Raw genomic sequence first — 26,121 nt, 5'->3', positions numbered from 1 at the left:
CTGACTCTGCGGCCTCCCTGCGTCATGCCCTGCTTCTCTGTTGAGCTTCCCCTGGGGGCAAAGGGGGGGGGGGGGGGCGACACGCTGAGAGGTTATTCAGAGATCACCTGGAGTCTTTCGTGAACGTAGCCAGATACTGGTGTATCCCCCAGTGCTGCAGAGTAAGGCATGGCTTGGTGGTTTGGTCAGCTAACTGTGAGGGGGGCCGAACAACTCCTGTCTGTCAAGGCTACGGTGCGCCATTCTTGTGCCTGGCCGATATGAGCTGACCTCGGTACAGACCAGTATAGAAGTGCAGCAGCTCACTTACTCATTGTGACTGAAGTGAGTGCTTCCGCTGCCGAGAATAGCTTTTACAGAGCAGACAGGCAGCAAGGCTATGGGGTCAGAGGTCAGAGGTCAGCACTATGGGCAGGGCTGGCAGAAAGCCCGTATAAGCCCTGTACTGCATCACCACAGTGTGCCGGGGAGTACGGCAGTGTGTGGAAAAACAGCTGAGCGTTTTAGCACAGAGACTCGACACTTGGTGCTGTCCTAGTTTTAACTTGGTTACAAGCGTTGGGTTGACCTCAAAAACAACTTCCACTGTATCACAACTTTCCAGAGCCTTTGAAGGCAGCCTGGTTGTTAAAAGCTTTTATATCCGTGCATAATTTCTGCTGCAGGACAGCGATGTTTGGTGCTTGGCCTTTGGGCGTGTTTTACACAAGGGAGTCCTGGCTGTGTTTCTCCTGGAGGGCTGGGGGGAATAGTTTGGCACTCGGGGGTTCAATGTGAGTTTATGCTCAGATTACTGTAGAGTCCTACTTAAATCCTGCTGGCAGTTTTGATGTAGAGGCCTAATTAAGAAAGTTTGGGGGAGTATCATAATAGGAATGAAATTGAGCGAACGGCTTTGAAACTCCTATGGTAAACTTCAGCGGCAGTCCTACTCTCTCTCTCTGGTGAGTCTGCACAACATGCCCTCACGTACAGAACGCAAATGTAGATGTTTTCCCTAATTACATTATCATGCCCTGTGGCTGCGCACGTCAGTGCTGTAATCAGGGGGGATTAGCGGTGGGTGCTACACTGGCCCTGTTGTAACCGAAGGCGCTTTGATCCCAGCCATTGTCCGGCTGCCGTTGTTAAGCGCACCGGCTGGATTTAGCCGACAGGTTGCTGGGAAGAGTGGGGGGTTCGCCAGCGCAGCTCCAATTCCTGGAACAGAGAGAAGGGGGGGTTAGCGGAGAGGGAACTGACTGGCGCGGGGAGCTGGGGTAAGTCGGGGGCGACAGCTGCACCTCCCTGGAGGTTTTGTGATATCATGAGAATGCCCTGTGCCTGCCTGGGTCGGGGCTCAGCGGACAGCACACGCTCTGCCTGCCTGAACAGCGCGGTTCTCCATGATACAGGCATGCTGTCACACTCTCCCTCCACTCGCACGAATGCCTCACCTCTCCGGACTCTATAAAAGGACTCCGCTCTGACCGCAAGCCGGGCTCCGGGTGCTGGCCTCTGTCCGTCCCTCGATAGTAATCTCCTGATACGCGTCACATACACTCAGCAGATGGTGGTGTTAGAGGGGGCGGGCCTTTCTGGCTTGCTCGGCCTCCGTGATTGGCTCTACCTCCAGGAAGATAAACAAGCGACTCCGACTTACCGCGGAGGACTGTGAGAGGTGAGACCTGACCCCCAGCTGCTCCTCGCTCTCCCAGGTCTGACATAGGATCTGCAGAAGGGAGGGATGACTTGGCCGCCCCACTCTGTACCTTGTAGGTTGTGACATTGCTGTGTCACAACAGGGTACTTATGGACTCAGCGACTTCTGACTGTCGTTGGAGATCTCTGAAGACTTTAAAGAGGACCTTGTCAGATTAGTACAGTAGGTCTTTTTGCTCATGTCTTCTTATTATCATTTGATTTCTATCAGATGTATTTTCAGTTTGATGTCTAGGCTACAGTACTTTCCATTGTTAGTGGTCTGTCAGAGATCTTTCAAGACTGGAGATTACATGTCGCAATAATAAATAAGCTTTGCAGTTATTTGTAATTTTGAGTACATAATTGCATAATTGTAACACTGGGGTGTTGCGTTGTGCTTCTGCAGTTCAGTAAAGTGAGAGTGACAAACTTGGTAGTTTTGCAATTGTGTGTGTGTCTGTGTGTGTGTGTGTGTGCTGTAGACACACAATTACACAGAAGCAGACACACACACCGCAGTCATATGTTCTGTAATATAATAAATGCCATCTCATTCTCTCTAAGTGAATACACGCCAGCATTATTCTGGCAGGAGCCATCAGGCTGTTAGTGTGCAGTCAGGGTACGCTCGTTCCGCTGGCATGTCACTGCAGCGAGACAGTTACCGACAGTGCAGCAGCAGAGACTTTCACTGTTTGTCCGTTGTTGTATTTGATAAACCCCATCGTTAGCCTGTCTTCCTGTGTGGTAGTTGATCGGTGGGTGATCCATCGGACGCGCGGGAGGAGGTGTGGGTCTGTGAGTCGGGGGGTTTCCTCGTCACGGCCGCCCAGCATGGCCCCGGGGCGGCGGTGATCTCGCTCGCCCTTTGCGTCTGCCGCCGGAGTCATGAAGAAGAGGAGAGAGAGAGCGGGAGCACCAAGCCTGCGCATCCAGTAAGACCTGCTGACGGCCGCCCGTGCTGTTAAAGCTGTGACGCACAGCTACGTACGCTCCCGGTAGTTGCGTCCGTGTGTGTGTGTGGGTGCGTGTGTATGTTGTAGGCTTCTACTCAGCCACTCCAGTGTTCATAAACATGACCGATACTGAGGCTGACAGCCAGGGGGTGAGCTTCGGGGGGTCAGGTGGGCCGGGGCCGAGGTGTGCGGTTGCGTCCCGGAGGGGTTTGGTTTGGGGGGGGTTGGGGTACAGGATCTGCCTCGGGGGTGATTGACGGAGGCAGACAGGGGCTCGGCTTACAGGCCGTCTAATGTGACCCAGTGCTGTGGAATCACTCTGCCCCGCAGTCAGCGTCTCCCAGATGGAAAACAGAGAAGGAAACCCTTTATCAGCAGAGCAGCCCCCCTCACCCCCACCATCGAGCGCGAGTACGGAATGTGGAGAGCTCTCTGCGCGGCGGTGACGCAACAGGGGCCGCGAATAGCAGGTCGCTCTCCCGCTCCGGCTCCCTGCTCCGTCCAAGCTGCCTCTTCTCCTTTGTTCTCTGTCGGCCAGCGGGCTGCCAAGCGATAGGGCCCCCGTCTGCCAGCGGAGAGGGGGCCGCTCGGCGGAGAGACAGCCCCATATGGCACTCAGACCGTTAGCTAACGCGTAGCGTGGTGCTCTGCGGGCTGGCCGGATAGCGGGGAGCAGGGCTGTTTCATGCTAACTCACAGCGGGCCCCACTGTGGACAGAGGGGGCTGTTTCATGCTAACTCACAGCGGGCCCCACTGTGGACAGAGGGGGCTGTTTCATGCTAACTCACAGCAGGCTGCACTGTGGACAGAGGGGGCTGTTTCATGCTAACTCACAGCAGGCTGCACTGTGGACAGAGGGGGCTGTTTCATGCTAACTCACAGCAGGCTGCACTGTGGACAGAGGGGGCTGTTTCATGCTAACTCACAGCAGGCTGCACTGTGGACAGAGGGGGCTGTTTCATGCTAACTCACAGCGGGCCCCACTGTGGACAGAGGGGGCTGTTTCATGCTAACTCACAGCAGGCCCCACTGTGGACAGAGGGGGCTGTTTCATGCTAACTCACAGCAGGCTGCACTGTGGACAGAGGGGGCTGTTTCATGCTAACTCACAGCAGGCTGCACTGTGGCCTGGCCGGGTCGGGCAGAAGTGTTTCCTGCTACCTCACAGCGTGCTCTTCTGCGGGCTGGCTTGGATAGGAAGGCGCAGAGGCGTTCGGTTCAGAAACACAGGCTCACGCAGGTGCTTGTCATTCCCAGGGGAAACTATGCAGAGCTTCAGAATCTCTTTTTCTCAGGCCTGAAGCAGAGCAGAGAGAGTAAGCAGAGAGCCCTATCTAATCTCTCACATGCTGTCAGAACGCGAGCTGGGGCTGGGGGGATGATTTTTACTCTCCTCCTCCAGCGGCTCCCTGATAGAGAGCAAGCGCTCCTCCGTGTGAGAAAGCGCTTTGAGGTTGGGCGGGCTCCCGGGGAGCGTCACCTGACAGAGCTGCCACCTGGATGAGGTGTCTCACCGCGCCGGGACCCGCACCTGCCTAACAGCTCGGCCCGCATCGCGCCTCCCGAAGAACAGCCTGTCATCTAGATATCACATTCGAATAATGGCGGTATTTTCCATACGGTGAAATATTGCTGTAGGCTGCACTAAGCTATGTTTTTTTTTTTTTCTGTGACGGGCTCTGGGGTTGTCAGCAGTAAAGTCACCGCGCTAGAGCTTGCCAGCGTGAAGGTATAGGGACGCCGTGCGTACAGGCTTTAGTGGAGCCTAACCAAGAGAAGGCAGGGTATAATCAAAGCAAATTTAATTCCTTTTAAATGAGATTCTCTGGGAGGCACGGGCGGATGGTGAATTATTCAGCTGCAGAGAACAGCGTGCTGCCTCCAGGCGCCGCGCAGACCGGCGGTATGTGCTGTCAGAGTGTGATTTCTTCCATCATGTTGTAGCTCCTCTCTGCTGACAGCGGTGAGGAGACGTGACTCCGCCGCGCACATCGTGTACGTTCAACAGGGCTGCGAGGGCCCGCGGGGGTCCACGGCTGACTGATGTGTTAGTCTCTGTGTGAACACCCCCGAGGGAGCCCCCCAGGGGGAGAGAGTACCCGGTGTGCGGGGAGATGGGAACACGGAAGGGTGCTGGGAAGCACTTCTGAGGGAGAAGTGCGTCCAGTCAGACGTCCACGGTGGAGCCTGCCGTGGGTTATGCACTCTCCACGTGAGCGCATTTCGCCGTGTTTGGTCAGAAGATTGCCCAGCTCTGCTGTCACAACATGGAGTCTGCTATTGCATTTTACATATCTGTAAGGCAGCCCTGTTTTGGTCCAGTGTGCGCCTACTGTAACTGTGACAAGAGAGAGAGACAGAAAACCAATCAGAGGGAGGTCAGGGGTCGGCGCAGTGTGACACGAGCAGTGGGGATGTCACTGTCACTGCAGGTGAGGGCGTGCGGTGCGTGCCGGTCATGTTTATGAACTGGAGCTCGGTGCCTCGTCCCCCGTCACCGCCGAGACCTCGGGGGAGTCTAGCGAGCTTGCCGGCAGATTGATGAGTATATTAGGAACAGAGGCGGAGCGTCATCGGAGAGTGGCTTAGCTCACGGACACGTGTGTGTGTGTGTGTGTGTGTTTGCTTTTGTTGTTGCTGCTGTTGTTGTTTTTAGGCAGCGAGAGCCGTTCTCATTCACACTCTCTCACCCTTCCCCTCCCTGGAATTCCTGCATAGAATCTGGCCGGCTGCACAGTACCGCTGCCATGGCAACAGCCTCCTCCAACAGCTGCTCTCGCCCACTTCCTCCGCTGGTCCGCCGCACTTCCTGTCCCCCGGGGGCCACGAGGGGCCCTTGTCTGCCCCCATCCTGGGGCCCTGCAGCCCCCTTGCCCTCTCCCAAAGTGGCAACCCCTTCCACTGGAGGTAAGAAAGGTGTGAGTGCACGTGGGGCACCTCTCCCTCGACTAACACAGTCTGACCTTCCACGGGGCCCCACTGTCTTATCAAAGCATGTTTGCTTTTTTGTTTAACCTTTAACTCGTGTCCCGGAGAGGCTGCTCACACTCGCCAACCTCGTGAAAAATGAACCGTTTCTGCGGAAAGCGAATGCTTTGAATGGTTCAGCAGAGCAGCGTTTCTGCAAACACCCAGAAACGCTGAACAAAACTGGCATTTGGAGTAATAGTAACAGGCTAATAAGATTCAGCTGGGTGTCAGCGCTGTGTGTTCTGGGTAATTATCCCAGGGGCTCCTTGTTTGCCTTGATCCGGTGCTGTGCTCTGATCTGATGACACTAATTGCTAGGCGAGTGGAACTGTCTTAATGCCTGTGGGTGTTCTCCTGCTAACAGGTGTGTGGCTGGAGGCTCACGAAATACTGTTGAACCGCAGAGAAAAGAGTGGGAGGGAGTGTTTTTCCATCTCTCGTTCCGTTCCGGTGGAGACCCGGCCTGGTAATAAGCGCCGAGGCGTCTCGCTCGCCCTGGCTCCCTGAGCCCCCGAGCGTGTGGGCCTGGGAGTGACCTGGAGCAGGGTGCGTGACCGAGCTCACGGCCACACTGCCCTCAGCGGGCGCGGCTGCCTGCTGTCTGAGAGCCTGAGAGAGCAGCGCCCGGCTCTCTCTGACCTGCTGCTGAGAGGAGCAGGTGTGGGCACAGAGGAGGCGGGTCTCCCTCGCTCCCAGAATGCATCACTGCCAGTGTGTGGGCTCGGGCCGCTGTTCCGGCGCTGCCCCTGTTCTACAGTGCGACTCAGTGGGCCGCCCTCTTGTCTGGCGAGTCCTGTTCCAGGACGGTCCTCGGCGCAGAGGTGTTGTGGGAAACCTTGCGTCATCACTAACCTATTCCACAACGTCTGCTTTTACACATGACCGCGCAAGGGTTACTAGTGCCGTATTTGCGTTAACCGAATTCCCTCTCCCCATTATCAGTGAGGGCATTGAATGCCACCCTATATTCCCCCCTGCTCAGCTGGGGAAGCCTCCATACGTAGGGTTTATGTGGACATTTCTTTCTGCGGTTTTTCAGTTTAAGCAGGGATGAAGCGTTAGCGAAGCGGATATGAAGCAGGGGGCCTCGGGGCAGCGTTTCCCAGAGTGCCCTTGTCTCCGCTCGGAGTGCTTCCTCGGGCAGGCACCGCGCAGCATGGTGGAACGCGCCGGAGCACGTGACCGGCCCGCCGTGCCTCTTCTCTCAGCGTGACCCCTCTTTAATCCTGAGCGCACTATGTGTGTGTGGGGGGGGGGGCGGGGGGTGAGGCACCGCAGGCGCTCGCCCCACGGTGCTGCAGGTCCGGAAAAATGCAGCGCTCGCACACAGCTCCGCCAGCAGGGCTCACCAGCAGGGCTCACCATACATCAGAGCCTCATATACATTACATTACATTACATTCGTTTAGCAGACGCTCTTAGCCAGAGTCACTACCAGCACAAAAGAGCAGAAGTTTATCCGTTCAAGATGAATGAGCAACTGTGTCAGACCAGGCTAACAACACTCCCAGACCAGTGAGTGTGAGCATAACACAATTCTAGCCCTAGCACCAGTTAACTTGTGAAACCTGATGGGACAAGGGAAGCCAAGTATTCTGCATAGTTCACAGGATCCAAAACACATCGTAATACTACACAGATACAAGTAGGAGAGGTGATGGTAAGTGTTTGGGAGTAGTGACTTTTTGGCTGTTGGATTGATAAGCCACAGACTGGCTGTTTAAATGAGGTGACTTTGTCCACCTGTATGTCACTCCCGCTGTAGTGGCAGTGGAGTCAGAGGAGGGGCTTCATACAGGCATTGTGGGTCGCTGCTCCCCGTGGAAGCATGAAATGCTAGATTTATTCACAAGGCAACGCTGTGGCGTTCTAGAGATGCTATTTACTGCCAACATATTTTCATCTTCTCTCCACTTCGAGGAGTGCTGATTAACACGCGTGTTTTTCTCAGCTGAAAGACGAGCAGGTTATCGTATTTGATGTCGTCCGGGAGGGGGCACGAGCTGTCTGCTGTTCTCGATTCGGGAAGGGCAGCAGGGTGCCGTCTCCGCCCCAGTCTCTCAGCGCAGAAGCGGCGTGCTCTTCGGTACCTCGCAGTCGCACTCTTTCCGCTGAGACGTGCACACGCGCAGGAATCATTAAGTCCACCCTGGAAGGGCAGGACCCGGTTGTTTGACAGGCTCTGAAGGTCGATTGACCTCCGCTCCCCTCTGTGTGCCTCGGCCTAATGAGCTGGCCTTATTAGAGCCACATGGCTGTCACATGGCCAGTCTGCTCATGCCATCCGCTGTGCGTTACACGCATCGCTGCGGTCACCTCAGGCTGTAATGAACAAAAAAAAAAAAAAAAAGCGCAGATCCCAGCAAGTGTGTTGCGGGACAGATATGACAGGTATTCTGTCATTAACGTGAGTAGTTGCTGACAGGCTGACAGCTGGTTGTTAGTCTCTGTAGACTTGCTGTGTAGCTTCATCTTTCTTCCTAAGGTGCGCGGTACGTGTCTCTCCTAGAGCTTGCTTAGCGAGTTGATTAGTGTGATGTCGGTGCGCAAGGAGGGTAGTCTGTTGTGGTTTTGTGTTGAGTTGTTTCTCTCCATTGAACATGAAACTTCGTGGCGCTTACCCCCGGGTATCTCTTAGCTCTGCTGCTTTTCGGCCAGATATTCTCTCCTCTCCTTTGGCCCTGGGAAATCATGATAATTTGAGATGACGCATGCAGAAGAGAAGTTTACGTAGCAGAAACCAGGCTGTAATTTAATCAGGGCCCCCCGATCTGATTGACTGCAATCTGTCTGGACCAGGACGACGTTTGTAAGACGACCGTGCGTGGCTCTCTCCAAGCTTATGAAATTCTGATCTCTGCCTCAGACACTTACTCTGTAGGCTTTTAAGATAAGCCCTTCTGACCCCTCTAGAGTCCCCTACGGCCTTGCGTAAGCCAGCCCAAGGTGACACCTGCTGTCACACTCCAGCGGTCGTATCGCTGTGATACTCTACGGCTCGGCTGCTTACATAGGTGACACCACGCAGCCTGCTTCTGGGCCCTCATCCTCACCCCAGCGCAGGTAATCCCCCTCCCTCCCTCCCGCCTCTCTTTCGGGTGCTCCCTGCAGTCTCACTTTGTAGACCTCATTCGGCAGCGAGCTTTGGGGCACGGCGGTTCCCGCTCCCGGTGCAGGGCTCTCTCCATTTCCCTCAGCACCGGCAGGCGTACAGTTATCCCCGCGCTTTTGATGTGTGTGACTGATGGGTTCTTATACCTGGAGGGCTTTCATCTTCGCGTTGTACATGCTAAGAGACGGGGATCGCAGCTGTCTCTGTCGGCCCGGAACAGGACTTCAAAGTCAAACCTATCCTAAAGAGATGTTATCCACGTTCTGAGCAGAGAGGCCCAATCTGCCCTGAAGAGATGCTTATGGACGGACTTTGAAACAGAGTGCTCAATAAAAACAGTGCGGGGTGTTAACAACTTCCCTTTCATGTCAGTACACTGTTCACGGAGACTGCTGGATAACAACGGCCAGTGTTTCAAGGGGACTGCTTCCGTTCATTATTAAAGAGTGATAGCCACAGCTAATTGGTTTTGTAAAATGATTCCATTATCCAGTCTACAAACAGATATGTGTGGAAAGTTGTTGTAATGTACATATATCTATTTGATTTATAAAGGGTCTATTGCACTGTAAGAAGCACTGCTTACATTGCCGTGGAAACGGGTCTAGTGGAGAGTTCATTCACCCCTTGCTTCCATCAGAATAATCCTTTGCTGTGTGTGTGTGTGAGCGTGTATGTGCGTGTGTCCGTCTGTGTTTGTGTGCGTGCGCGGTGGTAGTGTGTTTTATCCACATATGTGTGAGTGGATGCGTGTGCGGTAAGCCGCTGACACTCTGCCACTCTCCCCGAGGACCGTCAATCTTGTGTTCATTCACGTCTGATCGGGATTAGATACGAAGAAAAATCAAATCCAATCATTCATCATAAATCACCGGTAACGAGAATGCAAACCATGATCCTCTGTTGAACAAGCCATTTTCGCATCTGTCAAAGCCAGTCATAGAATGCGTTTACCCACCATCTTTTCCTGAACTCACCTGAGTGATGCATCTCTGGCCACCGATGGCGTGCGGGCTGTTGAATCTATGCAGGCAGTGTCTCCCCCTCTCTGTGTACATGGCCCCGCTGTACAGAGACACGGGCAATAGAATATGAATGAAGCACTCATCACACCAGGGGAAGCAGCCGTCAGGAATCGGGCTGCCGGGATTCATAGCAAGCTGCACCTTTAAGCGTGCACCCATGTGAAGGAGCGGCTGTTGTTCTGTGCGTGTGTGTGTGTGAAGAGAGGGGGGGGGGCGGAGGGGTGGGAGAGAGGGAGGAGGGAGAGAGGGGGAGAGAGAGGCAGAGTTGAGTGTGTGAGTGAGTGAGAGAGAGAGAGAGAGAGAGAGAGAGAGAGAGAGCGCGCGCAGACTAGCAGCACCATCACAGACCGAGAGCAGCAGCAGCAGCACTAGCAGCAGCATCCGTCCTCCTCCTCCTTCCTTCCCGCGTTCCCTCTCGTCTCTGCCGCCGCCTCGTTTCGCTCGCGCTCTCTTCCCCCCCTGATCCGGTCGAGCAGCCCATCTCCCGGTGCCAGCCATGTTGGCGGAGCCCCGCGATCATGTCTGACTCCTTCTGGACCGTGCTCTCCAATTTCTCCCTGCCCGAGAGAAGCATGCTGCGCCGCTCCAAGAGGTACGACACGATCCGTGCCACTCGCGCTCTTCCCCTCCCTCTGTCTCCCTCTGTCTCCCCCCCCCCCCCTCTTTCCACTCTCTCCCCACTCTCTCTCTATATGCCTGTGTCTGCTGGGGCTGATTTGCAGTGAAGGTCAGGTAGCTGGATTTACTGGTCCTGTGAGGGGAAAAACAAAAGACAGGCTCTGGCATGAGTGTTTGTGTGTGTGTGTGTGTGTGTGTGTGTGTGTGTCTGTGTGTGTGTCTGTGTCTGTGTGTCTGTGTGTGTGTGTGTGTTTGTGAGAAAGTATTTGTTTATGTGTAACGGTGTGTGTCTGTATGGTTGCACCCTTATGTGGGTCTGTGAGTGTTTGCCTGTGTGTGTGTGTGTGTGTGTGTGTGTGTGTGTGTGTGTGTGTGTGTGTGTGTGTGTGCGTGTGTATGTGTGTTTGCCTGTGTGTGTGTGTGTGTGTGTGTGTGTGTGTGTGTGTGTGTGTGTCAGGCTGGCTCAGTTCTGCTCTCTGGTATTTTTCCTTTTTTTTTTTGCTCGATCAGATAGTGCTAAATCTCTCCCCTCTGTTTCCCACACTGATTCTACGTGTGAAAAGGCAGGGGAAGCTTCCACACAGGAGATATAAGCCTGCACTTATCAGTGCCTCCCAGCCTTTTCTCACCCCAGGTTAGAAACAGAAGGCTGTGTGCTGCAGTGACCCACTCAGCAGCAGCAGCGGCGGCGGCGGCGGCTCTGCTAACTTCCCATTCAGCCGGTGGATTTGTGTGCGATTGCAGATAAGAGGGCGGCTGTGTAGCATAGCGGTAAGGAGCAGGACTCGGAACCGAAAGGTTGCCAGTTTGATTCCCTGCTGGGACACTGCTGTTGTACCCTTGGGTAAGGTGCTTAACCCAGAATTGCCTCAGTGAATGTCCAGCTGTATGAATGGATAGCATGTAAAAATTGTAACCTATGTAAGTCGCTCTCGATAAGAGTGTCTGCTAAAGGCCAATAGTGCAGTGATAATGGCTGTAGCTCCAGCTTTCATGCTACACAGCCCAGCAGAGCACCCATTCCCCTTCCCCCTCTCTTTCCTTGTATTTAACTCCGCTGGTCTCTCTCAGAGGGGCGAGAAGTGACCCTCCCGCCCGCATAGCAACAGAGGCGGGTGTGCGGTGGAGGGGGCTCGGTTGATCTTAGACAGGTTCCCGCCGCGCGCTTTTGTCACTTCAGTCAGGTGACAGAGGGGGACGCTGTCCGCGTGAGGCGGCCGGGAGCTGTTAGTGACACTGTCCCGCAAGGTGACGACAGAAGGGTCAGGCTCCCGTTTTGGGGGAGGCTGTGGGACGGAATGCAGGTTGCAGGAACGCCGTGTGCTGTTGTGGAGAGGCGGGTTTGACAGTTGCTTGCCAGCGCTGGCCTTGCCACACTGTGTACTCGCCCGTTGGTGGGTTCCCCATCTGTGTGTGTCTTTTGACCGTCGCTTGTGTGGGCTTGCAGATCGCACCTTCAACAGCACAGGGGGCCAGGGCTGGTTCCCACACTCCTGCCCTGCTCACAGCTGGGCAATGTAGACATTACAAATGTCTCAGGCCTCTGGTCTTCTGCCTAAACACTGTTTTCCAAAGTCCTGTGCTCGGGGACTGTTCTCCAAAGTCCTGTGCTCGGGGACTGTTCTCCAAAGTCCTGTGCTCAGGGACTGTTTTCCAAAGTCCTGTGCTCAGGGACTGTTCCCCAAAGCCATTTGTTTTGGCAATGTTCTCTAAATCTCTGTGTTTTGGTAGCGTCCTCTAAAGTCCTATATTCTAGGACTGCTCTCTAAAGCCCTGTGTGCTAGGGCCGTTCTCAAAAGCTTTGGGTTCAACACTGTTCTCTTAAGCCCTGTCTTCTGGGGCTGTTTTTCACAGACACGTTGCCTGGATTGCAGTGCACCACAAATGCAGCGCATTTAGGATTGATATGAAAATCCAAAGGCCCGGATGACCCAAATCGATGAGGATTGTGCTTTACGTAACGCAATATTGTCATTGCCGCTTCCAGGCCAGACCGAGTGCCTCTGTGTTACAGCAGACTGCTGTGTCAGGCCGCTGGATTCAGACCTGCGGTATTGATTGAGCTTGCCTGGTTTATCGGCGGCAGGAATCAGCACAGACTCTCCTGCAGGTCGATACTCCAGGTAATACCCCACATTGTTCTCCTCTTCCTTTTCTCAGCTGGCTCCCAGGCATGACTCTCGTGAAGTTGACGAGCAACTTCACGGTGCTGTTCCTTGCGTAAAGCACCGCTTCCGAGTCATTAATGAAGGGTTTGATGGCCTAAAACCGGTGGCTGTAGGTCCGCCGAGCACGGGAAGGGGAACGAGGGGAGCAGGCCGTTCACCTGACAAAACACGCTCGCCAACCTGGAATTGATTTCACGTCTGATCGAGGGTGGAACAGACTTATCGACCCGTGAGCCCTGTGACTTTTTAATGTGTGGCGTGCTCTTATCCGGAAGGATACCTGTTTCGCTCAGAGTGATCACAACACATCCTGCTTCTGTGTTTAATATCGGTCAGGCTGAGCGCTCGGACAGCCGACGGCGCGTCTGACGAGCGACAGGACGTGCTCAGGCGATGCAGCGCCTGGTAACCGTAGCCTGGCCGACGGCCGCTCTCGCAGCTCTGATTGGTCCTGGGAGGGAAGGAGAGGAAGCTGCTGGCTCCTCTGTAGGTTTAAGAAGCACAGTGACATCATGGTCGGTATTGTCGTTTTCGTTGTTGTTGTTTGCCTGGTTTTTTCCAGGAGAAGGTGAGGTAATGCGGCAGCCGCGGCCTACCTGGGGGAACATACCTCCTCAGAGCCAGAGTTCCGCTTTTGAGATGACGACACCCCCCCCACCCCCTTCTGTGTGTGTTTGTGTGAATGAGGGGGGGGGGTGGGTGGTGTGGGTGGTGTGGGTGGTGGGGGTGCAGTATTGTTTGGTCCTCCAGCCCTGCCACTTATACTGTTGTTTTCTCAGTCCCAGAATGCCTATTGCTGCCGTGCTCTGTGTCAGGGCTTTGCGATCTAAATTATAGAGGAAGCCAGCTCTGCGCCCGTCTCCTCTCTATTTTTGTCTCCGTTCTGCGCCTGTGTCTACATTCTGTGCCTGTCCATGTGTCTCTTGTGTCTCTACTCCAGTCCTGTGTCTCTGCTCTCTACTCTGTTGGTCTCTGGGCTTGTTTACTGAGGAAGCGTCACCAGAACATGTAAACTCTTGGGCTGAAGGACGGCTGCTTCTGCTGGGTGCAGAGTCCCAGGAGGTGGCTTTGATGGCAGTCGCACAGGTAAAGGGTTCAGTCTCAAGCCACGCGTCAGCACTGTGAAATGGAGGCGCCACGGCAGCCTGGCTGACAGGGGCAGGATGTCCCGCTTGGCAGAGCAATGACAGATGGTGCTCCTCTCGGTTTTTTGGGGTGTGTTACAGCACGCTAACCTGCAGGGACGCGGGGCCTTCCCTGTCCGTACCTCCGCTGCGAAGGAGAGCTTGAAGAGTGAGCCTCAGAAGACGTGCCCGCGCGGGCGTTCTGGAACATTGAGAAATCTCGGCAGCACACGGAGCGCATTCACGGTCTCTGAGTCACTGTCCCTGCCATGTCTGTCACAGTGGTGGTCTCCTCGTCTCTCGCTCCTTCTCTGTACACCTCCCCTCCCCTTCCTTTCTAACCCCCTCCCTCCCTCCCTCCCTCGCCTTTCAGCAGAGGCTGAATTATTAACACTCCCCCGTTCGGGGAGGAAGCGTTCGTTCACGGCGAGCAGGCTGCCTGTCTGAGCCGCTCAGGATCAGAGCGGTGAGCCGTGGCCTGTGAGAGAGGGGCCGCTCCCTCTCCCTGCTGCAGCCGCGGAGCAGCGCTGCTCCCCCGCAGCTGGCAGAGTTAGCCGCGGAGCGAGTCTCACGGGCTCGCCGCTCTCCGGTGCTGAGGCCCGTTTCCTCACGGGGTGCGTTAACGTGTGCGCCGTGGGCAGGAGGGTGCACTGCCGCGATGGCTCCCGGAACGCGCAGTGACACTCCGCTGATGGAGTTCAGACATTACATTATGTTATTGTCGTTTAGCAGATGCTCTTATTCAGCACAATTACAGTTGGTTACAGTTTTTTTTTTTTTTTTTACAATGTTATCCATTCATACAGCTGGATATTTACTGAGACAATTCTGGGTTAAGTACCTTGCCCAAGGGTACAGTGGCAGTGCCCCAGCAGGGAATCAAACCGGCAACCTTTTGGTTACCAGTCCCGCTCCTTACTGCTATGCTACACTGTTCAGATGCACCAACAGGGATGCAGTCTGACCTGACCCTATAACAGCCAAACAACAATGGCCTGTCCTACCGAGCGGTCAGAGCTGTGAAGGACGTAATGGCATGGAGCGCCCTCTTCAGGAGCTGACAGGCGTGGCGGCGTGGTGCGTCCTCTACAGGAGCTTGCAGGCACACGTCTAGGTGCCCCAGTTGTGTGCGTGGGCATTGTCCCTTAATGTGGTGCTCTGCCCACACCACTCTCCCCATTAGTGTGTCAGGACTGGCTTCAGCATGCACAGCTGGGTGCTGACAGAATTATGTGTGTGGTGGTGGTTCCTACCCATTCATGCAGAACACCATCAAATTCTCTCATTTTCAGACCCGTGCTTGTTTTTCCAGGGCAACGCCCAGCATGGGGCAAGCAGTTTGTGTGTGTGTGTGGGTGCGTGTGTCTGTGTGTGTGTCTGTGTGTGTGTCTGTGTGTGTCTGTCTGTGTGTGTGTCTGTATGCATTTGTGTGTGAGTGCATGTGTGTGTCCGTGTCTGTGTGTGTGTGTGTGTGTGTGTGTGTGTGTGTGTGTATCTGTATCTGTGTTGTGTGTATAGAGTATGTGTGTCATGAGTCCGTGTATTGTGTGTGTGTGTGTGTTTGTGTGTTCTTTTTGCCAAAGCTGTGAAAAAATGTTCACAGCCACTACCTCCCACCCCCAAATAAGTGGCCATCAGAACGGCCCATGTGTCCTCTGGCAGTGCAGTCCCCGCAGGAGGCCAGGGGAGCGAAATCTACTGAAAGCAATTCACAGCCGACAGTCTTTCAGAGCTGCAGCCCTCTCTCCCCCCTGTGCCGTCCCGTTTCCTGTGTGCACTCGCGGCCCCGCCACCGGCGCCTCTAATGACTAAATTACCGCCTCTCACATTGATCCTCCCTGCCTGTCACATCCCAGAATGCAGATTGTGAAGGTGCCTGGGAATCATAACGATTATGTCAACTGCGCCCCAATCGCGGCTTTGTGTTGAGTTGTTTGTGTTTGCCGGGGAGGGAAGGAGGCCCGGTCCAGCAGGCCCCCCCCCACAGGTTCCTCAGAGGCGGCGCTTGTCTGGCGAAGGCCTGGTCTGCCATTTAAACAGCTCTCTTCAGTGAGATGGAAGATGAGCGATTGATTTTTTTCTCTCATCGTCTTTTTTCATCCGTTGTGATTTAGCCCGATGTGAGGCTTTTGAGTGAAGGTGGCAGGACAGGGAATCAATGGCCAGTTGAGCTGTGACAGACCAGAGAATAGTCAGATTGATCATTTGAAATTGTGTTCACCAGGTTGCGTGCTGTAAAAGATCCTCGCAGTTATGGTGGTGTTTTTACCAACTATCACTGCTGCTGCATGACGAGGCAAGTAGGGCTTTCACGGGAAGGATCTGCACAAATAGCAGGAAAAATAGGTCATCTCTGGCAGTCTTCTGCACAGATAAATACACATTCCAGGCACGCTTAAGATTTGCTAAAACCTTACTCAGAATGGTTTCGTTAATCATCTTTTTATATACACGCACACATGTGTGTACGAGTGTGTCTGATTGTAGTGCGGTCAACCTCTGAATTTACATTTAATGTAAGCTATAGTCAGACGATATGGAAGAAATTGCCATATTACGTCTTAGAGTGTATATCAGTCTTGTCAAAATTATTAATCTCTAGCCTGATGGCTTTTTGAAGAAGATGGCAACCATATTAATACCAGTTATTTTGTAGTGAGAGTTCCATAGCTCACAGATAGTTCACAGACAATAGCTTGAGCGGTACACAACTGTGTTCAGTACACTGACACAGAGAATATGAAAGTTGCGATTCACTGAAATTATATTTATTAAACTTAAGAGCTGGTGGTGTCCAGGTTTGCGTGTTTTGATAGAACAGCGGGTACTCCCTTTTTTGTATTGCATACCATTTTGCGGAGAGCTAAAATACTGATACAAAAAAATCAAAAGTTCTTGACTGAAACCCGTGCAAAATGGCATTGCAACAAGAAAGTGGTGTCATTTGTACATCACCCGTACATAAAAGGTTCTTCCCTTCCCATTGTAATTCTGATTACATTGCTGGAGAGTGTAGCAGTGGCAGTCCCAATAGGACTGCCTTGAGCAGTTCAGTTTGAGAGGAGACGGTAGCAGAAGTACGTGTTGGTTCATAATTATGATGTTCCTGTTGTTAACTGTGTCCTCCCGTCAGTTTGCAGTCATTAAGCCGTTTGCTTTTGATGTTGCATCACTGTGTGCCCTGGGCCAGAGAGCTGCACGCTTCAGTGTGACGATGATCGCTATTGATATCAGGCCGAGAAGGATCACATCATCTCACGGCTCTTCATTGATTTGTTCCGCAGCGTGGACTGTTCAGCATGCCAGCGTAGGGGCGCTGATGAAACAGATCCCCGTGTAAGGTGTGTGTGTGTGTGTGTGTGTGTATATGCGTTTATGTGTGTGTGTCTTGGCACGTTCCCTGGGAAAGCTGTGCATTGGCAAATCTCTGATGATCTGTCGAAATGTGCATATGGTGTTCGAGAAACTGGTATACGTATATAGGTGTATATGAGTTGCTTTCATGTGTGTCTGCCGAACTGAATACACAGTGTATGTATATGTGCGTAGTCAGGAGAGCAGGCCTGTGCAACAGAGGCCTCCAGCCTCTTCTCTTGTTGAGACGAGCTGCAGAAGTGTGCCCTTTAATTCAGTGAAATGTGCGCAGTGATTCCTTTCGGTAAATCTGCTGCTCATCACGGGATGGTTCAGTGGTGGAGAGCGAGCTGAAGCGATGCTGAGGAATTTGACTCCTATCTGATTATGGCTTTAAGTGTGATTGGGGGGGGGGGGGGTTGGGCTCAGCACTCCGGTCAGGAACAAAGGAAAGCTTTGCACTGACAGATGTAAGAGTTATTTCTCATGGCGCTGCGGGTCTGAGCTAGCGTTTAAGTGCTTGTTAAGGCCATGGGAGGAGAATCCAGCAGCACAGCGGGACGGTGTGTGATAATGTGGCCGTCCCTGTGGTGTGCTGGAGTGCAGTCGTTTGCCCGGGACTCCAGACGCTTTCTGATGAATTCCGGCCCTCAGAATCTACTTGGGTCTCTTAGGCTCAACCCCTGCTGCTGTGATGCTGGTATGGGTGGGCTGCCTCACTCTAGGATGCTGAGGAGCTCTTAGCTGTGGGGTGTGTGTGTGTGTGTATAAGCATGCATGAGTCTTGTAGACCTCAGCATTGATCCCGATTGATCGGGTTTGAGGGAAGGGCTCTACTGGCATGTGGGTCAGTGGAAATGGGGAGTCTCTCTCTTTCTGTCTTTCTGTGTGTGTGTTTGTGTGCACACGTGCATACGCGCTCGTGTGTGTGCATACATGTAATGGAGGGAGAGATTGATGTGTAAATATGAATGTCTCTACCATGATTAGAACTATGGAATCCAAACTCAGATCAAATTCATGATTGTGCTGCATCATAAGAGTGAGTTGAGGTGTCATTCACCTGCTGTCAGCTGTCCCAGCCACCAAACGTCATAGGTTTGACTGTGAAATAACAAAACCAACTGGAAAAAAAAACACTTAACAGCTCATTAATCCTCCTCTCCTTGGCATGAGATGCGGTGAAAAACAATTCCTCTCTCAATTACAGTAATTAAGGCATAACTTGCATTTCACACTGACAACTCCACACAGCTGCTCTTATTATACGTGAATTTGCCCAGGCTTTTTTAGTCATTTATTTCCTCACTTTTTTGTGGGGGTGTGGTTCCCTTGCATGTTCCCGTGTTCTTCCACTGTCCCCCTTCTCATATATCTGCAGTTGTAATTGTAGCCGAGAGACAAAAATACGTATTAATTAAATACCAACAAGTGTCTATTTTCAGGTACATCTGTATTGCAACATGAAATTATGGTTGTGCTGATAGGTGTGGTTGTTAGAGAGTGTGCTGTGCATTAAGAAATCGTCGTTCACAGTGGATTTGGTCGTTATTGCACGCTGCTCCGGTTAACATGTTCAGAATAATGTAGAGTTCGGTGGAATCTGTCACTCGGAATGCAGTGGCACGTGTGTGTAGCAACAGACAATGTGTCACCATGTCTTGACAGCGTGTCGGGAGGGAGTTGGTGTTTTCAATCAGTCCGGGCACTGGTGGCAGCATTAAACAAGGCACATTAAGGAATCTGTACACGCATGAAGGACGCGCACACACATACACACACACACACACAGCTCATAACCGAGGCTCCAATAAAGCCCTCGCAGCCTTCCCGCTGCAGCTGCCGCTGGCGTATAGACGGAGGCTGAATTCGGTAACGGGATAATAAAGGAAATAGGGGGCAGCGCTGAATATTAAAGACCCGTCTTAACAAGCCCGTTTTGATGAAGTTACATTGTCATCGCTCCTTAATCAAGCGGCTCAGAGTGGTGGAGAATGACTAATGTAGGGTGGCAGGCGGTGAGTCACCGCCGCGGTCCAGCACAGCTGTGCAGGTGACCGTCGAGGGGACGAGCGGGGACGTGTGGGGACGAGGCAGGCGTGACGCTACCTGCTGTGGTCACGAGACTCTGAGCATGTATGCAGTATAGAGCAGTGAGTCTTAAACACATCTTTTGAATCCTGATCCACGTGCGGTAAAGACCATTGAGAGTTAAGCACATTTTAATTGTGTTGCTTTCCCCCACCGACACATTCTGTTGATGCACGGAGCTACGCTTGTCTGCATCGTGCTCATGTTACCCCGCTGTACTTAAGAACTCAATCAAGCTCCCCTGCTCCCCTGCTCCGCATGACGGTGTAAACGAGGAAGCGCAGTGGGAGCTTTGGTTCCTCAGGCCCAGCACTGACACCTGTTCCCGCCCCATCCGCTTCTCCAAGGGAACGCACACACTCTCTGATCTCTTACCAAGCGCGAGGCAAATCCGAGAATCGGAGAAATGCAAAAATCCAGGGTGGCGACCAATTTCAGATCCGCGCGCGCGGATGTTGATATAGGCAGGGTCTGCATCGTTCACGTTCCTCGCTCTTTTCCCCTGCTGCAGGGGTACAAGCGCTTTAATTATGTAGAACGTCGTGGCGGGCCGTCTTTGGGCTTAGCGGCACTCCGGCAGGTAGCGCTCCGCGCAGATGGAACGCGGGGGGAAAAAAAAAAGCGATAATGAAGCAGCCCTGTTGAAATTGGCATCCGCCCGACTGCCATGCTTGGACCAGTAATGAGAATTGGAGTGTAATTATCTTATTTCCTGTCTCGTTCCGACTGACAGGGCAGGTATGCTAATATTTTCTGAAGCCCAACCCAGCGCCCCCACCCCCCCCTACCTTTTTTTTTTTTTTTTTTGAAACGACCATTTGGTAGATCTGATCTTATCTTAACGTGCAGCGAATCTCATTAGCTGCAAAGACTGTTCCGGCTTCTTCTGGGCATGAATCAGCCCTGTGTTGAGCCTGCCTCCTGGTACCCAGCCTGCGATGGTATATCTTCAATCCTCACGTGTGCCGTCTCCCATCCTTATTTTTTTTTACAAATGGCCGCGGCTTCCCGAAAACGCGAAAAAGACGCCGCGATGGCGATCCAGCAGAAGGCTGGTGTTTTCCCCCTCCGTGCAAACACACCTTCGAGGTCTGCTGTGGGGGTCTTCCTCCCACTGCTCAACGGAGAGACCGTTTCGCAAAACGACTCTCGCGGGCGAGCATCGTCAGGTTCATTTCGTGTGAGGCCAGCGTGAGTGGGCTTAGCTGTCAGCCGCGAGGAGGGCTGAACGCAGAGCTTTTAAAGCCCCGGTTTATAATAAAGTTATTATTCTGGCCCCTTCTAACGCTCTAATAGTGTAATAGACGGGGCAATTCTGGAAGAGGGCTGCGGGTGTGGAGGTGGACAGTGAGAGAATGTGACTCTCCTCTGTATGGGTCAGAGCAGCTGGATGTCCAGCTTTGGGATGTCCACAGTGGCGCCTGGGAGCAAATCTATGAGGGGCTTTCTCTGGATGAGCGAGGATAGGTGTGTGATCATTAGAAATTCAGGGCAAATTTCCCTGTCAGTTTATGCATCACTGTGAGTTGAGCGCCAGTTTGGGGCGAAATTCCCTCTCAGGGTGTGCATCAGCATGAGTAGAGCACCAGTTTGGGGTGAAATTCCCTCTCAGTTTGTACATCAGCATGAGCAGCATGAGTGGAGCACCAGTTTGGGGTGAAATCCATTCGCAGTGCAAACATCACCACAAGAGGAGTGGCAGTCTGGCCTTCAGCCTGTGTTCAGTTCAATGTTTCAGGCTCTGTGAGGTGTGAGGAGGTGTCTCTGTGTCCTTCCCATTTTCTCATTTCTGACTGCAGCACTGTTTTTTTCCTTTCTCCTTCCAGCTGTCGGACCAGCAACAGGAAGAGTCTGATTGTGACGTCCAGCACCTCGCCTACCCTGCCTAGACCTCACTCGCCACTTCATGGACACCCAGGTGAGGAGACACACACATATACACACACAGATGAGCACACACACGCACATGAACACCCTCTGTTCACATCGCTTCCAAGCGCTAAGGAACGACCCGGTGTGAAAAGAACGTGGATGGTAGGTGCTACCCAAATGCGCTGAAATATAATGATGTCAAGACTGCAGCCTGATGCTCAAGCCTGTTACCCACGTACGGTAACATACCCACCGAGATCCACTTGTTATTAAGCATGTGAGAGATCTCCATTTTAACTCCCGTTAGAGTTGCCATGGCAAACGCCACATGAGGCTGACGGATTCAGAGCTGAGAAAAACACAGTGGCGTGCAGTGAGTCACATTTGTCCTGTTCATACCGTATCATTGTCTCCTCGCCGCGGCGACAGGCGGAATCGGGGCGTTCGGAGAGCCCTGGCGTGACGGCCTGCCAGGGGAGCGGAGCCAAGCAGAGCTCTCTCTGCCTGGGCGGAACTGACAGCGTCCCGACAGGGTTCAGAGGTCACGGCGCCTGCGTCGCTTGTTACGGTTGTCTGTGTTGACATGATAGTGAGGCCGGGGGCCGAGCGCTCCACGTGAACATTGAACAGTTTCCAACAAGTACTTTATAAGCATCCGTTCACCCCTTCATCCCCAACACCTGTGTCCCCAAAACTTACCACTCCGCAGAGGTGACCCTGTGTCCAGTCTCCTGTGCCCTTACCCGTCTGGCTGGGTGAAACTGAGGGTGGAGTTCCTGTTACATATCATGCTGTCTCCACACCGTCATAGTGTCTGTAGCCGTCAGAGTAATAACGAACTATATTACATTCCTTGATCCGTAAATCAGGGCAGCTCAGAATGGGTCTGTTTTACATACTCATTTGGACAAACTCATTTATTTCGCTGGAATTTTACCGAAGCGGTAGAGGTACTTTGCTTAATGATAAAACCGCGGGGGCTTCACCTGGATTTGAAGCCATGACAACCAAGTCTATAATCCAGTGCTCAAAGCACTACACCTACATGGCGGTGGAAAAAAAAAAAAAAAACCCTGTAATACATCTGCCTGAAATTCTGCCTTTTTGTGGTTTGTTGTGTCTGAAATTTGAGAGTTGTCCTTCAGAATGGGCTGTTAAAAGCATTCATTCGATATGAGCCATTGTGGAGGTGAGGCGAGGCTGCCGAGCTCCAGCCAGAACAGGCTGACCTACCATGGAGAGAGCAAGCTGAGAACCTGGAGCCACGTGGGTGGAGGGGAGTCAGGCACACTGTTGGGGGGTGGGGGGTCCGCGGTGATCCAGAACGCGCCGAGGCGTCCGCGCCTCCGCAGGCCGCGACCCGCCGGTAATAAAAACTGACAGGTTTCCTAGCACATCTGACAGCTTGCGACCCCACTCTGTTGGCCTGCCCCTCCCCCCTCCGACTGAGACCCCCCTCTCCCCTCCTCGCTCTCCCCTTCCCTCTCTTTTGTCCGCGCGCACAGAAAAGAATTAACCAAACAGATTGTCTCGCCTGCTTTTCGGCGTCTTTTTTCGCGTCGGGGGTTATCCGCTGACAGCCTGCCGGAGAGGTGTGCCTGCCTGTTCCCGTCCCTGTAAGAAACCTGCAATAATCCAACCGGGTGGCTCACGAGGTGCCATGAGAAAGACGGGGGAAAGAGAAACACGCACAGAGCCAGTCTGTGCAGATGATTAAGGAATATCACGTTGTGTAGGCTGAGAAAGCAGGTTAGACTGAGTTAGACCCAGTGCCTGAGAGCATCTCTCTTCACACCCGGTACACCGGATTTTATAACCTACAGGATTCGAAATGGTTGTCATTGCTCGTTTGCTACACGTGCAGTTCCAGCCTCGGAGACATTGACGAGCGAACGGAGGAGCCCAGCTGCTCACACTGCCGCACGCGAACAGTACGTTCCGACATCAGCGTGCCTCCTCTGTACGGTGTGAGGCAGCGCGAGCTCTACGTTCCGACATCAGCGTGCCTCCTCTGTACGGGGCGAGGCAGCGCGAGCTCTACGTTCCGACATCAGCGTGCCTCCTCTGTACGGGGCGAGGCAGCGCGAGCTCTACGTTCCGACATCAGCGTGCCTCCTCTGTACGGGGTGAGGCAGCGCGAGCTCTTCCCGGGAGAGCAGAGCAGCCCCCAGTGTGTCACGGCGTGTCAGAGCTCAGGTGCCTCTCCAGGAGAGACAAGATGCTCTGTGAAGAAGCCCTTCAGTAGGGGGGGGGGGGGGGGGCGAGCGGAGACCGCAGGAGACAAGAGGCCTCAGAGATACAGGAACATAAAGTACACGTACACATACTGTATATACACGTGCGCGCACACACACACACACACACACACACACACACACACACGGTAGGTTTAAACAGGAGGTTGCAGGGCACCAGCGTTACCAAATCGTGATTGGCGAATACCTCTATCGCTACACTGAAGCGGCTCCATCTCCCACTCTCTTTGAATGCTTTATCCGGTCGGGCGTGTGACTCTGCAGTGGAAGAGCGCGACTGTTGTCGTCAGACAGACCGGCTATTTCTGTCTCTTCCTGTCCTGTGTGTGCTCAGCATTCCAGATGATCAGGCGACCGTGCCTGGCATTAATTATGGACTAGTCCCTATTATGCCCCCCCAGGCTGTGGGTGCATGGATGAGCTTTTGGTGTGGGCGTGTGCGTGGGAGGGGATCAGGGAGTCAGGTGACGGAGCAGGGAATAGCCAACTGCCCCGTTGTTATAATATCAACAGCCAATCATCTCCTCTCAGCGGTGACGGCCGAAGCATCAGAACAGAAGTGCCCTTCCTGTCCCCTGGCCTTATTTCCCTGCTTTGATTGGCCTCTTGAGTGCAGAGAGATGGCCTGTGCCCCCCCGCCCCTGCAGCTCACGGTCCGGCACAGAGCGCTGCCTGCATGTGAGGGTCCAGCTGCTCTGTCCCTGCTCCTCCTCTACGTGAAGCAGGGGGTGGGGGGGAGCGCGTGTGAGAGAACTGCTGCTGGATTTGTGCCAGGCGCAGACAAGGCTGGAGCAATCGGCAGCAGCAGCGGCTCTGAAACAGCGCCGCCTGAATCACATCCCCCCTCATTGATCCCTCCCGCCCTGCAAACACCCACGGCCCCCTCCCCGGGCACTTCGGCTGAGAAATTGGATTTCTGCTGCGGTCTGCCGGTGTCTTAGGGGCCGCGCTAATGTGTGTAAGCTGTGGCCGGGGTGCCAAAAAAGGAGGCTGTCAAAGGCCACCCGGGAGAAGGAGAGCCTGTCGCAGTAGCCGTAGCGCGCCGCTAATGCACTGCGAGCTGGAACGTGCCGCTAGTTAACGCCGGCCTGCTTTTACTCCGCTGTCAGGGGGTATAAAAAAGCAGCGGGGCCCTGCCGGTGTCCCTGGCTGAATGGGGGAGACGGGCTTTAAAGGGCACAGGGTGCCAGGCCGTCAGTGTGGCTGAGGTGACAGACAGGATGTTTTGTTCCAATCTGGTCCCATCTGGTGTGCCTCTCTGCTGAGGCTGCCAGTGTCTCTGGCAGCGAGATGGAGCCGGCCGCCGGCCCTGCCGTAGCGCAGAGCTTATTGGGCCTCTTCTGGTTCCCTCACCAGCCGAGCGGACGGATCTCAGTCACACTCCCTCTAGCTCCGCGTTCCCGTTTCCTGGAACAGTGAATGAGAACAGCAGACATCACAGCTACGCTGTTGTCAGGAGAGGAGGAAAGAAAGCGCAGCGTTTGTGTATTGTGCTGTTGTGAGGCTGGCAACTCAGAGAGATGAATCAACTGTTTAACCAATTATCTGTCCCTATGCCCCTCCTAACCCCCCCCCTCAGCTGTTCGGTCTGTGCAGGAAGGCCTTTATTAATGGCTATAACATGCTGCTCTGTGAATGCTAACATCCCGCTGATGAGTTTGGCCGCACAGCTGCAATTTACACCCAGTGCTCCTCTGTGTCCACCTAACCGCTAATAAAGTGCAGCCGCTGTCAGCGTAGCGCCGTCTCTGTGTTACAAATGACTTAGCTCGAGGTAAGGGCTAATCTATGCTTAAAGCGCCCGGGACAGAAAATGTTCCGGAATAGCGCAGCTGTTGGACCTGACGGGCCGCTGGCATCACTCGTCTGGTCAGCGTCTGCATGTCTGGCTGAAGGGGGATTTGAGCGATGCGCGGTCAGACGCGGGCCCAGTGCACTGAGATTAGCCGAGGTTTTACTCTCCCTCCCTCTCGAGCTCTGTGACCGATACCGTGTCTTATTCATCCCTCAGATCCCTCCCCTTCAGCCGCAAGAATCCCATCCTGTCCTCCTGCCCCCTAACGACACTGATAACGGGATGTGGATTTTTTTTTTTTTTTTTTTTTTAATATCCTGCATATATTAAGCTTTGATGAAAGCGGGGCCAAAAGAGCCAAATCCAGAAACGTTTAATTCCCTGGTTAGAAAAAAGAGCGTCAATTAAATGCGGGACTGTGCAAATTCCGCTTCTCTGGTGGCTAACATGCAGAGCACAAGGGAGGGAAAAAAAGGTCAAGCTGGTATTTGCTGGGAGGAGATGCTCCCGCTGCCGATTGGCTGAGGGGGGGGACAGCTGGGCCCGGGGCGGTCGCCAGGGTGTCGGGCCCACCTGCCCGCAGTGTGACAGGGCCGGTCGCCAGCGCGGAGAGAGAAGGTCAGTGTGGATCGTCACTGTGTGTTTGCACCGGGGCGGAGGGCGCTGCCGGTCCCTTTGTTTGAATTCTCACTGGTGTCGGTGTGCAGGTGAACGTGGCTTGTGTGCTCTGCATGTTAGCGCTTGTGTGTCTTCCCCGGAGGCGCGGGGGGCGACAAAGGAAGTGATTTGCTGCTTGAATGGAGGTGTTTGCGGTTTTTATGTGCGCTCGTGTTTGATGCTGCTGCCGCTGTAGACGGGCATGTTTGTATATGGCCCTTTCATCTGCTGCGGTTCAGTGTACAGAAAGAGTTCAAAGAGCCTCAGCCGCCCACTGACCGCTCCAACAAACGCATCAACCAAGCGCAAGAACATTCGAATCCTCAGCCGCTCACTGACCAGTCCAACAAACGCATGAACCAAGCGCAAGAACATTCGAATCCTCAGACGGCCACTGACCAGTCCAACAAACGCATGAACCAAGCGCAAGAACATTCGAA

At 53.6% G+C, this 26,121-nt stretch overlaps 1 protein-coding gene across 14 annotated transcripts in view; it reads left to right on the top strand.

Annotated features, from left to right (window-relative positions):
- mast2 (microtubule associated serine/threonine kinase 2) overlaps positions 1 to 26,121 on the top strand; it is a 140,310-nt gene that overhangs the window by 83,280 nt on the left and 30,909 nt on the right. For 5 of the 14 annotated variants that reach the window (XM_036522490.1, XM_036522488.1, XM_036522485.1 and 2 more), the window contains one exon: positions 20,929 to 21,020. In XM_036522490.1, coding sequence (XP_036378383.1) covers positions 20,929 to 21,020 — 92 coding nt within the window. Of the gene's footprint in view, positions 1 to 1,498; positions 1,661 to 1,790; positions 1,865 to 2,414; positions 2,619 to 5,358; positions 5,548 to 10,094; positions 10,340 to 20,928; positions 21,021 to 26,121 lie in introns of those variants that run through there. The other 9 variants (XM_036522482.1, XM_036522481.1, XM_036522480.1 and 6 more) reach the window with 5 other exon arrangements.

The sequence above is a fragment of the Megalops cyprinoides genome, chromosome 2 (assembly GCF_013368585.1).
Source record: "Megalops cyprinoides isolate fMegCyp1 chromosome 2, fMegCyp1.pri, whole genome shotgun sequence".
NCBI lineage: Eukaryota > Metazoa > Chordata > Actinopteri > Elopiformes > Megalopidae > Megalops > Megalops cyprinoides.
The sequence above is the reverse complement of the archived record's forward strand: the minus strand, read 5'-3'. Positions and strand labels throughout refer to the sequence as shown.